Here is a 15628-nt window from a genome sequence, read left to right as displayed (position 1 = left end):
CAAACTGCGTTATTGTTGAAAATAGTCTTATTTTTAGTTATTTGTTTTGTTTATTTAATAATTTGAAAAAATTGTTCTTCTTATCACAACAGAAAAAAAGATAATACATACTGAAAAGGACATTACAAAAACAATATTTATTGCCAAAAACTTTTATTTAGCTTAGCCTCAGGAGTATTACACACAGTTGACACACTAAACATACTGCAGTACTCATTTAGGCCACTAATGAATAGGATGATAAAGAATGATTAATGGAAGCATTGTCTAACTGTGCCACTGAACTACAAAAAGGATGAATGAGCACCCATTCATTCTATAACCTATACCAGGGCGAAAAGGAAACTATTAATCTTCCAAATTAAACAATGTGTGGGAATGTCCGGAATTGATTATTATACACAGTAATATTGTATTATTGATTGTTTTTTGATGGTGTTATGATATTTGTGTTTAAATAAAGGTATACATTCATGTTATGTCTGCACACACATACCCCAAAGAATCAACAAAGTAATTATATGGTATCACTTGATGCATAAAGATACTGTCGATGACATCCAATAAGATATTTTATACCAATCCAACCATTATTGTTTCACTATTTTAACGTATATCCCAGCTTTGCTTTTACACATAATTTTGTCATGTTGACGTATAAGTGAAAAATAATGAACGACTTAACATTAAACATCTCCTCATTTTTTATTTTACATGTTAAATCAAACACCACGCATACATTCAATAGGGAATATTGATATGCATAATTGGCTTCAGTTGTACATGTCAGCATTTTTACATCACAGTTAAATTGCTCACCATTTCATTTGTACAAGGCACTGAGGCGTTTCCTGTCCCACACCGTCAAACATCGGTGGTCAAACAAACACAGTTTATTATCAAAACATTTTAAAACACTTTCCAAAAAAAAAAGACGTCAGTATATTTTACATTTGGTGAGCAATCTATTACAGTCACTTTAGTTTCTACATCGGAATTGGAGATGACACAGTCTTGTATGAGTTGTTCTTTTAAGGGATATCCATTTTTCCATTAGAAGTGTGGGAGTTGTGTCTCTCTAAATCGCACCCGGGTCCGTCAACATTTTCTTTACACTCCTCGTCTCGATCCTCCGAACCGGATATCCTTCTGAGATGCAGTCCCGGGTCTCTCTGGGTTGGAATCTGGAAATGTGACAAGGAACTTCCCAACAACGGTCTTTTTTCTAGAGACAATGACACAGAATGTAATGTTTATATCACCTGCATGAAATAATGACACTTCTAATTAAGGGTGTCCTGATACAACTTTGTCACTTCAAATACAATATCAATATTAAACCCTTGAGTATTGGCCAATATAGAAATTGATCCAATACAATATCAGCACAAATCATACATTCTTTTATTATTTTGTAGTGTGAAATGTTAGAAAAGGCCTTATCAAGTATAATTACTCCGAGAACAATTGTAGGTAATAAAAACACTAGCCTATTTAATATTAAGGATGGAATTGTCTTATGTAGTCTTTAAGTTGAAGAAAAGGAGTCATTTTATTTTTTGTCAATATTTGGCCACAATAATTCATCAAGATAAACTTATGACACAGTAAGTTGGATGACGCAGACACATTTGTTACCGGATACTTTCTGATAAGCTTTTGTCTTGGAGGCTTTGTATCTGTAAGTAATATGCAACTTAAAATATTTGATACTTTTTTATATTAAAAAATTTGGTCATTTAGACTGCAATATTGTTCAATTAAGGACCCGTATTACACATGTGTTACTGTGTGCTTAACTGTTGTGTAGCTTCTAGCTCTAGTAGCCTGTAGTCTACCATGTTTACCTTTTTTAAATTACTTTACGAAAATACAAGAAAAGACCATCCTTGTGTGCTTATTGGAGGACATTTAGATATTAAATGTACAAGTACACACTATGCAGGACTGCTTGTATCGGAGCACTTATATCGTAGATTTTAGCTGATACTTCACCCGATACTTGTTTGTTTTTTGCTGGTATCGGTAAAAAAGTCTGATATCAATATTGGATCAGGACACCCCTACTTCTAAGGTGAGTCAAGATGTACATGCTTGGAAAATAGACTGACATATTTTATCTTACAAATTATCTGCAAAACACTCGCAGAGGCAAGTTGCTTGACAAACAACAACACATTCATTTTTTTTCATCCAGAAACCAAAATATAACTGTGGATCAACACATTTTGTACATCTTGAAAAAGGCACCGACTGCATGTAGGATTGCCTTGTGGGAAATTTACCGCCTGGTCCAATAGGTCGCATCAGTCTGTTCATCTGGACATTCCAGTGTTTGACGTTGGTGCTCGCTTGGCGAAGTTTCCTCTGGGCAGCCTGTGAGAAGGTCAAAGCAAGCCTTGGTAGTTTGTCAACCAACCATTGTCACAAATGGCAATGGGGAAAGGGAGACATGTCCCCTTCAGATTCATAGTGATACAGATCTGTCCATCCTCCATCAAGGTTTTATATAGATGCTGCAAGTATATATGTAATGCAGTAAGAGGCACGTTCATAATAACATATATTATTTACGTATTTTGCTCAATTTAAGCATATGGCACACATTAATTTCACAAACGCATCACTACGTTCGCTTTTTCCTTCGACAACATCACCGATTACTACTCACGGCAGACATCATGAGAGCCAACAAACATAATAAAACATCCCTGTTGTCACAAAGATGCCAAATGATGGGATGTAGATATATTCCCATTTAGATGAAGATTGACTCATAATATAAATACGGTGTTAGCTTTCACTGTTATGCTGATGACACCCAACTCTACATGCCCCTAAAGCTGACCAACACGCCGGATTGTAGTCAGCTGGAGGCGTGTCTTAATGAAATTAAACAATGGATGTCCGCTAACTTCTTGCAACTCAACGCCAAGAAAACAGAAATGCTGATTATCGGTCCTGCTAGACACCGACATTTATTTAATAATACCACCTTAACATTTGACAACCAAACAATTACACAAGGCGACTCGGTAAAGAATCTGGGTATTATCTTCGACCCAACTCTCTCGTTTGAGTCACACATTGATTGATTGATTGAAGTATTTATTTCAAACCTGCACAATACAACAACACACTTTTTTTTTTTTTTACATTTTGGCAGAGACATTTATACATGGCTTGAAAAGGGGTTGGATGAAGCAATTGCTTATAATATCCCAACCCCTCTCACTCCCTCCCTATTTAACATAAACAATATAATACAAGAACAATACTATACAAACAAAAACAAGAAAAACTCCTATACACTAACAATACAGTAGTACCACTGTTACTATGGGACAAGACAAGACGAGACAAAACACACACACACACACACACACACACACACACACACACACACACACACACACACACACACACACACACACACACACACACACACACACACACACACACACACACACACACACACACACACACACACTCACACAGGCCCAAACACTCTCTGACCATACACTTCTCTCCCATCGCTCTGTGCTGAAGGCATCACTCTCTTTCCTCCTCGTACTTCTTCAGTACTTCTTTTTTAAACAGTCTTTTAAATGTAATCATGTTAGAACAGGTTTTTAACTCTTCCCCTAAGTTGTTCCACAGACTGACTCCACGCACTGAAATGCACATTGATTTTAAAGTTGTTCTAAATTTAGGCAAATGTAATTTTTTGTTTCCTCTTAGACTGTAACTATGGTGAGCATCTCTATCCTGGAATAGGTTTTGTATATTGGATGGTAGAGAGTTTTGGGATGCCCTAAACATCATTTGAGCAGTTTTAAAGTTGATTACATCGTACAGTTTAAGTTGCTTTAACTCCATGAATAGTGGATTCGAACGATGTAAGTAGTGAACATTGGACACAATCCTAATGGCCTTTTTCTGCAGAGTGACTAAAGGCTGTAGATGAGATTTATAACAATTTCCCCAGACTTCAACACAATAGTTTAAATATGACATAATAAATGAATGATACAATAAAAGCAGAGCATTGGTGTTCAATAAATGACATGATCTCCTCATCATTCCAACACATTTAGCAACTTTTGTCCTTAGGTAATTTATATGAGGCTTCCATGATATATTTTCATCTATTACCACTCCTAAAAATGAATTTTGTTGGACATATTCTATTGGTGTATCATCAATAACAATCCTGATGGGTATTTCACTTTTGCGATTGCTAAAGAGCATGATTTTGGTCTTCTTTAAATTCAGAGACAATTTGTTGGTATTAAACCAAGTTTTTAACTTGATCATCTCCTCAGTTACAGAGGCCAGAAGTTGCTTCAGGTCGTCACCTGCACATGTAATGGTTGTGTCGTCAGCAAAGAGGATGAACTTCAGCAGTGTTGATACTTTACATATTTCATTGATATACATTATAAATAGTGTGGGTCTAGTATCGAGCCCTGGGGGACTCCACAGGTTATGTTCATGAGTGTAGATTGATGTTGGTCGATCTGAACAATCTGCTGTCTCTCATTCAAGTAGCTCTTCAGCCATTTCCCTGCCACTCCCCTTATGCCATAGTTTTCCAGTTTATTTACCAAAATCTGGTGGTCAATGGTATCGAAAGCCTTTTGCAGATCAATAAAAATTCCTATAACAAATTTGTTTTTCTCGATACCATTAGTAATGTTCTCTATTAAATCACTTAAAGCTAATGAAGTTGACCTATTTTGTCGGAACCCATATTGACAATCATATAATAATTTGTGCTTTCCAATGAAGCCACGAAGTCTATTATCAAATAATTTTTCTGTGGCAGAAGAGAGACGGGCCGGTAATTTGTGAAGTGGTGTTTGTCTCCAGATTTGAAGATGGGGATGACTTTTGAGAGTTTCAATTGTGAAGGAAATTGTCCAAGTTGAAAAGATAAATTGCAGATGTATGTGAATGGTTTGATGATTTCTTCCGCTACGTTCCGGACGGTCCTCATGTCGAGGTCATAAATGTCACGTGATGTTTTGTTCTTGCTTTTCTGAATAACCTCTAAGACTTCCTTTTCGACAGTCGGAGTAAGGAACATCGAATAAAGATTTTTTTCAATAAGTTCCGTGGGCTGTTCATCATTAATTGGGATTTTTTTGCCAGCTCAGGCCCAATATTAACAAAAAACACGTTGAAGCCGTCAGCAATCATCTTCTTATCAATTATGATTTGGTCGTTCTCAACAAAAAACTCTGGATAACAAGGACTGTTTGAACCGTGCCCAATAATTGTATTTAATACCTTCCAAATTCCCTTTATATCATTTTTCTTTTGGATTAATAATTTGGTGGTGTATTCTTTCCTGCTTGCTCTTAATATGCTGGTTAATTTATTTTTATATGTTTTGTATTTTTGTTCTGTTTCTATGGTTTGATGCTTAAAAAAAGTCCTGTATAAATAATTTTTCTTTTTGCAAGCGTTCGCAAGCCCTTTGGTTATCCATGGAGTTTTTGTGGAGTTAGTTATAGTGCATTTTTTGATGGGGCAGTGTGTATCATAAAGTGAGAAAAAAATGTCATGAAATAAATTATAAGCTGCATTTATATCTGACGTTTGAAAAACAGAATCCCAGTTTTGTTTCGCTAAATCATTCTTTAGTGCTGTTAATGATCTTTCTGTTGTGTCTCTACGATAATATTCACTATTTACAGGTTTGGATGTTTTGCAGTTAATATTGTACACCATGAACACTGGTAAATGATCACTGACATCACTAACTAACAAGCCTCCAGTTACAGTCTGATCTACAATGTTACAAAATATGTTGTCAATAAGTGTGGTGCTGTGTGATGTGATTCTTGTGGGTCGTGTGATCAGTGGGAATAAGCCCATGGAGAACATGGTGTCAATAAATTCTGCTGTGTGTTTGTGTTTATTAGGATTTAAAAGGTTGATATTAAAGTCACCACATACTATATATTTTTTGTTTCTCTTAAATAATTTTTCCATCCATTCATTAAATATTTTTAAGTCGGATCCTGGTGTCCTATAAACGCAGCTTACAATAATGTGTTTCCTATTTGAAAATGATAATTCCACAGTGACGCATTCGAAGAGTTCCTCAACAGCTAAACACATATCATTTACAATACTACAGCTGATATTTTTGTCCACATACAGAGCCACACCTCCTCCTCTCTTATTTTTACGGTTGGTGCAAAACATTTCATACCCATTTAATTCAAACTCATTACTTGTATTCTCATTCATCCATGTCTCTGAAATACCTATAATATTAAATGGAGATTTGAATTGATTCAAATAGTCCTGGATATCATCAAAATGAGAGTATAGACTCCTGCTATTAAAATGTACTAGAGATATGTTTTTATCTTGCATAAATGTTTTATCAAATGTGACATCAGTATAATATAAACAATCATTGTTGGTGTTTTGAGGAGCATTTCTATCTGGGTCCATTTCGCTCATAAATCTTTGTGATTTGTAGTTAATGTGGTCTGAGAAACTGATTGATTCCAAATTGTGGGAGTTTGTCAAATCTTCATTCTCCTCTATTTCAGAGGAGAATTCACTATCAGAACTATCCATATAGAGTTATTTCAGAAACATGAAAAGACGAAGAGGGTGTGTGATCATGGTCAGATAAATCATTCCTCTGTTCATGAAACATGAACAAGAGAAGAGGGCATATGGTCAAGGACTGTGGGCCACAGACACACAACACAAACATGCACACAACAACTGGACCACTCAAGCAAACACATAAACAATCTCTCATCCACACACACAGAAACATACACTCACACACTACAGGCAATAAAATAAACATGGTAAACAAAAAAAAAACAAAAAGCTCCCCCCAAGAGCTTCTAAATATCCGATTGCAAAAGTAAAAAAAACTAAAGAAGTAATATTAACAAATATATATATATATATATACTATATATTTATGAGGCGTGGTAAGTATCACATATTTAATATGGAACAACTTCAAAATGCAAAAATAGTTTCCTAAATAATTTCCATTCATCACACCATTTTCGTAGTTAGGTTCGAATATCAAACAAAAAAAACAACAAAAAAAAACAAACTCTTATATATCTTCTATGTGTACAAAATAATATTGTGGTTTAGTAAAAAAAAAAAGCAAAACAGAAAAAAGAAAAACAGTCACGTGGCAACATGACGCGTCAACAACCCAGGAAGTAAACAGATCCATGCCTGTCTCCGGCACACAAGCACTGCGATGAAAAAGTCTCACTGAAGAAAAATCTAACAAAAAATAGTCTTACCAAGTGTCGTATGTCCATGTCTCTGTGTGAGTACCCCCAAGTTCAGTGGAGTTTACGAGGCTGCGGAGATGAACTTTTCAGCCTCTGCTGGATTGTCAAAAAAGTGTTGTTGGGAGCCTTTGGAGAGTTTGATAGTTGCTGGATAAATGAGAAAGGCTTCAAAACCAGCTTTCCGAGCGCTGTACATAGTGGAGTAGCAGGGTCGTCTCAGCTTGGCCGTCGCGTCACTGTAGTCCGGGGCAAAGCGAACGGAGTTCCCGGAGAGCTGAAGAGGAACTTTCCTAGCCTCCTTTAGGATGCGGTCCCTATCCGTGTACCGCAGACACTTCACAATCATCGCCCTGGGACGGGGAGATTGTCGCGGGGGGCCAATGCGATGGGCCCGCATGAGCTCCGGAGGATTTGCAGCCAAGGCAGGGAACCACTTGGGGATGTTGGCGGACAGGTAAGACAGCGCGTTATTTCCTTCTTCGCCTTCTTTGATGTTGATTATTCTAATGTTATCCCTCCTGCTTCTGTCCTCAAGATCTATCATTTTTTCCTCAATCTTCCTGAGCGTGCTGGTGAAATTGAGCATGGCGTCCTCATTGCTCTGGACACGTGTTTCAATAGAAGACACTTCATTGCGGACAGATTCTATATCGGCAGCGTGCTTGGATAAAGTATCTTGAATTGAACCAAGTTGATCCTCCAATCGCTGGAATCGCTTTTGGGATCTATCCTCAGCCTCATTGAAAAATTTCCTGAGTAAAGTCTCAAGATAGGCCTCCGTGACGACAGGTGTTTGAGACGAGGACGATCCTGACTCCATTGTTGCCTTTTTCATTAAACGTTTGTAACGGGTGTGCAACAAATAAGGAAAGCGTTGTTCATAAAGGAAAAATAAAAATATGGCAGAAATCCAAGTAGCTTAAAGTTGTTTAGAGCATGCACAGGGGAGCTTCAGTTTTGGACGTGCTCTACTCCGCCATCTTGTTTTTGTCAACAAGCGCAGCGAAATTGTAACAGCATGCATTAAGAGTGTTACTAAAACGGCCTTCTTTCATCTCCGTAATATCGCTAAAATTCGTTCCATTTTGTCCACTAGCGACGCTGAGATCATTATTCATGCGTTCGTTACGTCTCGTCTCGATTACTGTAACGTATTATTTTCGGGTCTCCCTATGTCTAGCATTAAAAGATTACAGTTGGTACAAAATGCGGCTGCTAGACTTTTGACAAGAACAAGAAAGTTTGATCATATTACGCCTATACTGGCTCACCTGCACTGGCTTCCTGTGCACTTAAGATGCGACTTTAAGGTTTTACTACTTACGTATAAAATACTACACGGTCTAGCTCCATCCTATCTTGCCGATTGTATTGTACCCTATGTCCCGGCAAGAAATCTGCGTTCAAAGAACTCTGGCTTATTAGTGATTCCCAGAGCCCAAAAAAAGTCTGCGGGCTATAGAACGTTTTCTATTCGGGCTCCAGTACTATGGAATGCCCTCGCGGTAACAATTAGAGATGCTACCTCAGTAGAAGCATTTAAGTCCCATCTTAAAACTCATTTGTATACTCTAGCCTTTAAATAGACCCCCTTTTTCGACCAGTTGATCTGCCGTTTCTTTTCCTTTCTCCTCTGCTCCCCCTACCCCTTGTGGAGGGGGAAACAAAGGTCCGTGGCCATGGATGAAGTTCTGGCTGCCCAGAGTCGGGACCCGGGGTGGACCGCTCGCCTGTGTATCGGTTGGGAACATCTCTGCGTTGCTGACCCGTCTCCGCTCGGGATGGTTTCCTGCTGACCCCACTATGGACAGGACTCTTACCATTATGTTGGATCCAATATTATGTCAGACCCACTCGACATCCATTGCATTCGATCTCCCCTAGGAAGGGGGGGGGGGGGGGGGGGGGGGGGGGTACCCACATATGCGGTCCTCTCCAAGGTTTCTCATAGTCATTCACATCGACGTCCCACTGGGGTGAGTTTTTCCTTGCCCTTATGTGGGCTCTGTACCGAGGATGTCGTTGTGGCTTGTGCAGCCCTTTGAGACACTTGTGATTCAGGGCTGTATAAATAAACATTGATTGATTGATTGATAATCCTCGCAAATAAAAAAAGAGGGTGAAACTAAACGTCCTTTCTTGTCTTTTTTACCATTGCCGGGTCTAAATTGGATGCCAAAAATGATCAACTTGTCCGGATTATGTCCTCATCCTTCTACTATCAAGGTGAGAGGTATTATTTATGAGCTAGAATAAACTTTCACCAGCTCCGAGTCGAGAAAGCAGGTCACTAGCTCATGACATCAATACAGCAGCCATAAGCTAGTTAGCTGTCTGTGACAATGCACCGCTAAAAATAGTTAGTCTGCGGTCGCGCTTATAATAACAATATCACTGGTTAATATTCAAGTCACGAAATGTAAATGTAGTATTGTTGGAACTTTTTGGATGTTATTTAGAGGGCTTTATGGGAGGAGTAGAGGACCTCCAATTGACTCCATTGTAAGCAGACTTTAATTTACGTATATTTACGGGTTAGAATGCACAGAAAAAAATTAATTTGTCTTATTGCCTCTCATAATGATTACGAACGATAGGCAACAATCCAAACTGGGAAGTCCATCTGTGCCTGTAGAAGTGATCAGACAACTGTCTACTATGACAGTCACACAATTACTACTATTACTACTAATGCTACTGCTACAGGGTGATAATTTAAAAAATTAAAGAAGTGATCACCATGTAATTCTACAACACCCCCATTTGTAGACAAGGGGAAATACAGCCACCGAAGCACGTTCAATTGTTTTAGCTCTAACAACATGCAGTTATTAACACATTCAACAGGAGCTAACACAGGCCACATCTCATAGTCTCGTCGGAAATAACTCAATGAGTTGAAATATTTTGCTGACAGCTTGGTATCCCCAGTTCAAAAATCCCATCAGCACCCCTGCAACCAATGACTAACATTTTGCAATTTTAAGGTAAAACAGTTCTACAGCATACAAAAAAGGTAGTCAACAAAAAAACTATTGAGGTGTTTGATGGATAAAACCAACACTGCATTCAAACAGGAGTACTTGATTATTTATGTTGTACTACATTGTTGTTATATCATTAAATTAATGTATTACTTTTAAACGTATGTTATTGTTTGAAAAGTCTTTTTTTTATAATTTGAAACTGTTTTGTACAATCTAAATGCTTACATTGTAAACTTTGGAAAATTGTTTTATATTTTACATTAATAGCAATTTTTTTGTTACAGTATATGTATTTGAAAATGTTTAAGATATGTTGAAAATGCTAAATCATCTCTTAATAAAAAAATTGTTTGACATGCTTGCACAAAGCTCTGAACAGTAACATAGATTGTACAGTACTAATAGGCAAGGTCACTCAACATCTACTGCTCTAGCTCAGCTGACTGATGACTGGCTGTCACAAATGGATGTCAAGAAGATGGTTGGGACTGTCCTGATTGACTTTAGTGCGGCATTCGATGTCATAGATCACAATATAATGATCTCCAAACTGAGAAAATATGGTTTTAATAGTATGTCATTTTCTTGGATGTTGAGCTATCTATCAGGAAGATCACAGACAGTGTGTTTTAATGGTAGCCTATCCGAACGCAAGTACAATTACTGCGGCGTGCCTCAAGGAAGCTGCTTAGGTCCTTTACTTTTTATGATTTTTACTAATGCTCTTCCCTGTGTTACAACAAACACCAATATGGTTATGTATGCAGATGACACAACTCTATACAGTACTGCCTCTACCTTAAATGACCTACAAAATAACTTAAATCAGGACCTGGAGAGAGTGTCACGCTGGGTAAATGATAGTAAACTTGTTGTAAATATTGACAAAACAAAAAGCATTCTTTTTGGATCCAGGCATATGCTTGTTGATGACCCGCAGCTTCATATTTCAATGTCAGACATATGTATTGAGCAGGTCAAAAAAGCAAAACTGATTGGTGTGCTATTAGACAGTCAACTGTCATGGTCCGATCATATTGATGGTATTTTAATGAAAATGGGAAGAGGTTTAGCCATGGTGAGGAAGTGCTCCACCTTCTTGACATCCTCAAAAATGGGTCAAGTTATACAGTCCTTGGTTTTCTGTCATCTTCATTACTGTCCTATAATATGGTCCGCTACAACTAAGTCTGACCTGAACAAACTGCAACTTGTTCAGAACAGAGCGGCTAGACTGCTACTTAAATGTTCTTTGCGCACTAATATTTCATTTATGCATTCACGTCTGTCCTGGTTGTCTGTTGAACAAAAGATGCATTGTAGTCTCATTATGTTCTTTAGAACTATCATTTTAGATCAATCACCAGATTACTTTTACAAGCAGTTTTTAAAATCAACTAACACAAATATTCATGACACTAGGAATGCCAGCAATGGCTATTTGGCACTTCCTGCTCCCAGGACCAATCTCCTCAAACATACAGTCATGTATAGATGTACATCTTTCTGGAATCGGTTGCCATCTCACATTAATCTCTCACAAAGTAAATTGTCATTCAAGACAGCTTTGAAGATACACCTATTGCAGCTGCCCACATGACGTGAATTTTTAATACTGGGTTTAACTAGCTTTTTATCTTATGTTGTATTTTTCCATTGTATAATGTCTGGTAATGCATGTATTCTTTGTATTTTAATTTTGTATGCTCCTATATGGACCCCAGGAAGACTAGCAGTCGTCTTGGCGTCAGCTAATGGGGATCCATTCAATAAACAATAAACAACACAACCCGGAAGGTGTCCAGGCAGGTCCACTAAGTTACTACAGTGAGTCGCCATATAGCAGTGACAGAGGAGTCGTAACATTATATCAATACAAGCGAGTTTACTATAAAATATTTTCAAGCTTTTATATTGAGGTTAAATAGATGATTGTGTTATCCTATTTATGAACAATTTTTTTGCTTACCACCACATCCTGGTCCACCCTGTGCCGGTTGGCTCTGACCTCCTCCAACTGTCTTTGGGCCTCCTCCAGGGCCTGCGACTTGGCCTCCATTTCCTGCTTGAGCTCCTGCTTCTCCCTCTGAGTCTTCAGAATGTATTCTTCCTGCTCCTCCTGTAGGTTCATCAGCGCCTTCATTTTCTCCTCTTCGTCCGCAAGAAGCCTGCACCCAGCATAGAACATTCAAAATCTTCCAAGGCACATGGTTGAGCGTAAAGACAGATCTCTCAGAAGGTTTGGACGACGGACCGATTCAGGTCTTTGTGTTTTATCACTGCATGATTGGCTGTGCACACAAAAGATCTGAGTGGCGGGGACTTCCTCTGCTAACAGCTCTGCTTCCTCAGGAAGATAACGCAACATGATCTCTTCTCATTTGAAACATTTGCTGCACAGCAAACACGTCAGCACAAAATGGACAACAGTATGTCACACAGAGCATCACAATTGAACACATTTTCGGTTTTAAATAATTTGGCTTAATGGGTGCTGCTGTGTATCAATGGTAACTTTACCCAGCCTGAGCGTAGCGGAAAGCCTCCTCATCCATCCTGGCTTTAATCTCCTGCTGCAGCGCCTCCTCCAAACACTTCTGCATCTCCTCCAGCTCGTGGATCCTCTTCCTCTGCCTTTCTGCCTCCTCCTCTTTCAGAGCCATCTCTGCCTGCATGCTGACTCGCGCCTTTATACACAACCAACAATAAGTCTTCTGTTTCATGCACGCTGCTTTCACCTCCACTCTCACCTCCTCAGCCTCCCGGAGCTGGACTTCCAAGGCCTGTTGGAGCTGCTCATGCTGCCGCCGCCTCCTCTCTTCGTCCTGCTCGAGGAGGACCTGTGTCTGCCTCTGCGCCTCCCTCAGGAGCTCCAGCTCCTCCAGCTTACGCTCGCGTTCCTCCTGAAGGGCCCGCAATCTCTGCAGCTCCTCCTCTTTGGCCTGCCTTCTCTTCTCTCGCTGCTCCCGCTGCTCACGCCTCTTTAGCTTCAAATCTTTATGGAGGGACTTCTTCCCTTCCACATGCAGCCTGATTGCTGTCTGGATGGCTGTCGGCAGAATGCACATACACCTAAATGTGTTTTTTGTTTTGTTTTTACACTTTTTCAGTTGATCATTTTATTTCCTCTGACCTGTTGTCCATTCTTGCCTCTGCTTGGTGTCTGATGCACTCATCTCGTAAGTTTTAGAGAGGGTTTTTAGACAAAACATGCATCTTTTACCGTCACGGTCTGGAAGCACCTTTTAACAAGAAATGCAACATCACTAATCATGCAAAACAATATAGCAGGATAATATGTTGTCATATTCCAATAATGTGTGTGTGGATCAAGCCAAACTAGGTCAGTGATGGAGCTGTGGTTGATACAGCTGACTTTCACACAGCCAGCATGAAACTGATTCCCTCTCAGAGGCAGTGTGTGAATGTGAATGGTTGTTTAGAGTATTTAGTACATATGCCCTGTAGCTGACTGCAGGCGACAGTCTCTAAAATGATTATCATCCTTGTCTAAAAAAGGTGATGTTATTCCGAATTTTTGTGAAACGACTTATGTTCTGGTTTGAGCTAAATAGGGGAATTGTTAATAAGGGTGTTCCCCACGGCTCTGTTTTAGGTCATTTCATCTTTATCAGTTAAATCTAGGGATGTCCGATAATGGCTTTTTGCCGATATCCGATATTGCGACATTGTCCAACTCTTTAATTACCGATACCGATATCAACCGATACCGATATCAACCGATATATACAGTCGTGGAATTAACATATTAGTATGCCTAATTTGAACAACCATGTATGGTGAAGATAAGGTACTTTTTAAAAAATTAATAAAATAAAATAAGATAAATAAATTAAAAACATTTTCTTGAATAAAAAAGAAAGTAAAACAATATAAAAACAGTTACATTGAAACTAGTAATTAATGAAAATTAGTGAAATTAACTGTTAAAGGTTAGTACTATTAGTGGACCAGCAGCACGCACAATCATGTGTGTTTACGGACTGTATCTCTAGTTAAATCCTTTCACTTGTTATTATTTTTTTATGAAATTTGGGACGCAATACCTGTCTTTCAAGCCAAATTCAACTATTTCGCCATCTCCCCTCTCTGACTATCGAAACTGTCTTTCAGTGAAGTACTTCCTGTCAAATACTTATTTCAACCAAGTACCCCCTTACCAGAGAAAAGTATTTGAGATTGAAACGAGGTGTGTTCATTTGTTGTGCTCTTGCTTGAATAAAAATAATAACTTTAATTGTAAACACAAATACAAAGAAAGCTGTCAGCTAGAAACTAGTAATTAATGAAAATTAGTGAAATTAACTGTTAAAGGTTAGTACTATTAGTGGACCAGCATCACGCACAATCATGTGTGCTTACGGACAGTATCCCTTGCAGACTGTATTGATATATATTGATATGTAATGTAGGAACCAGAATATTAATAACAGAAAGAAACAACCCTTTTGTGTGAATGAGGGGAGGAAGGTTTTTTTGGTTGGTGCACTAATTGCAAGTGTATCTTGTGTTTTTTATGTTGATTTAATAAAAATAAATAAATAAATAAATAAAAAACAATACCGATAAAAAAAACAAAAACGATACCGATAATTTCCGATATTACATTTTAACACATTTATCGGACATCTCTAGTTAAGTCCTTTCACTTGTTATTATTTTTTTATGAAATTTGGAACGCAATACCTGTCTTTCAAGCCAAATTCAACTATTTCGCCATCTCCCCCCTCTGACTATCGAAACTGTCTTTCAGTGAAGTACTTCCTGTCAAATACTTATTTCAACCAAGTATCCCCTTACCAGAGAAAAGCATTTGAGGTTGAAACGAGGTGTGTTCATTTGTTGTGCTCTTGCTTGAATAAAAATAATAACTTTAATTGTAAACACAAATACAAAGAAAGCTGTCAGCTATGCTGCCACTTTTTGGTTTTTACTTTTTGTTACTTTTTATGGTCTGGTTTTGTCTTGTTTTGTATCATTTACTGCTTTGTGCTTCTTTCAGCCCAGATTCCGTTTTTTTCCTGGTGGGCGGAGTTGCAGGACATGCCCAAGCTGAAACCAATTAGCCTGGGCCTACTTAAGTGTATCCTGACTATCAGCTGGCACTCTGCAAATGTCTTGTCTTCCTGGTCTGTCATGCCTGCATAGTTGCTGTTCTGCTGAACCCGTTAGTTTAGTGTTTTTTTCCCAGTGCCATGTAGTTATTTTGTATTTTGCTATCACTTCTTGCATGTTTGTTTGATAGCTTCGTACCAAAGACTAAAAAATGGGTTCCATTACCTCCCTGCTTGGCACTCAGCATCTAGGGTTGGAATTGGGGGTTAA

At 38.4% G+C, this 15628-nt stretch overlaps 1 protein-coding gene across 1 annotated transcript in view; it reads right to left on the bottom strand.

The window, feature by feature from the left end:
- Positions 1 to 263: 263 nt before the first annotated feature.
- Positions 264 to 15628, bottom strand: part of LOC133623752 (differentially expressed in FDCP 6 homolog) — a 53801-nt gene continuing 38436 nt past the window's right edge. The window contains exons 7-12 of the mRNA XM_061987115.2: positions 13416 to 13524; positions 13033 to 13331; positions 12803 to 12969; positions 12252 to 12450; positions 2286 to 2376; positions 264 to 1225 (exon numbers count right to left, since the gene is read on the bottom strand). Coding sequence (XP_061843099.2) covers positions 1032 to 1225; positions 2286 to 2376; positions 12252 to 12450; positions 12803 to 12969; positions 13033 to 13331; positions 13416 to 13524 — 1059 coding nt within the window. The 3' untranslated portion in view covers positions 264 to 1031. The remainder of the gene's footprint in view (positions 1226 to 2285; positions 2377 to 12251; positions 12451 to 12802; positions 12970 to 13032; positions 13332 to 13415; positions 13525 to 15628) is intronic.

This window comes from Nerophis lumbriciformis, linkage group LG01, assembly GCF_033978685.3.
Source record: "Nerophis lumbriciformis linkage group LG01, RoL_Nlum_v2.1, whole genome shotgun sequence".
In the NCBI taxonomy this organism is placed as follows: domain Eukaryota; kingdom Metazoa; phylum Chordata; class Actinopteri; order Syngnathiformes; family Syngnathidae; genus Nerophis; species Nerophis lumbriciformis.
The sequence above is the reverse complement of the archived record's forward strand: the minus strand, read 5'-3'. Positions and strand labels throughout refer to the sequence as shown.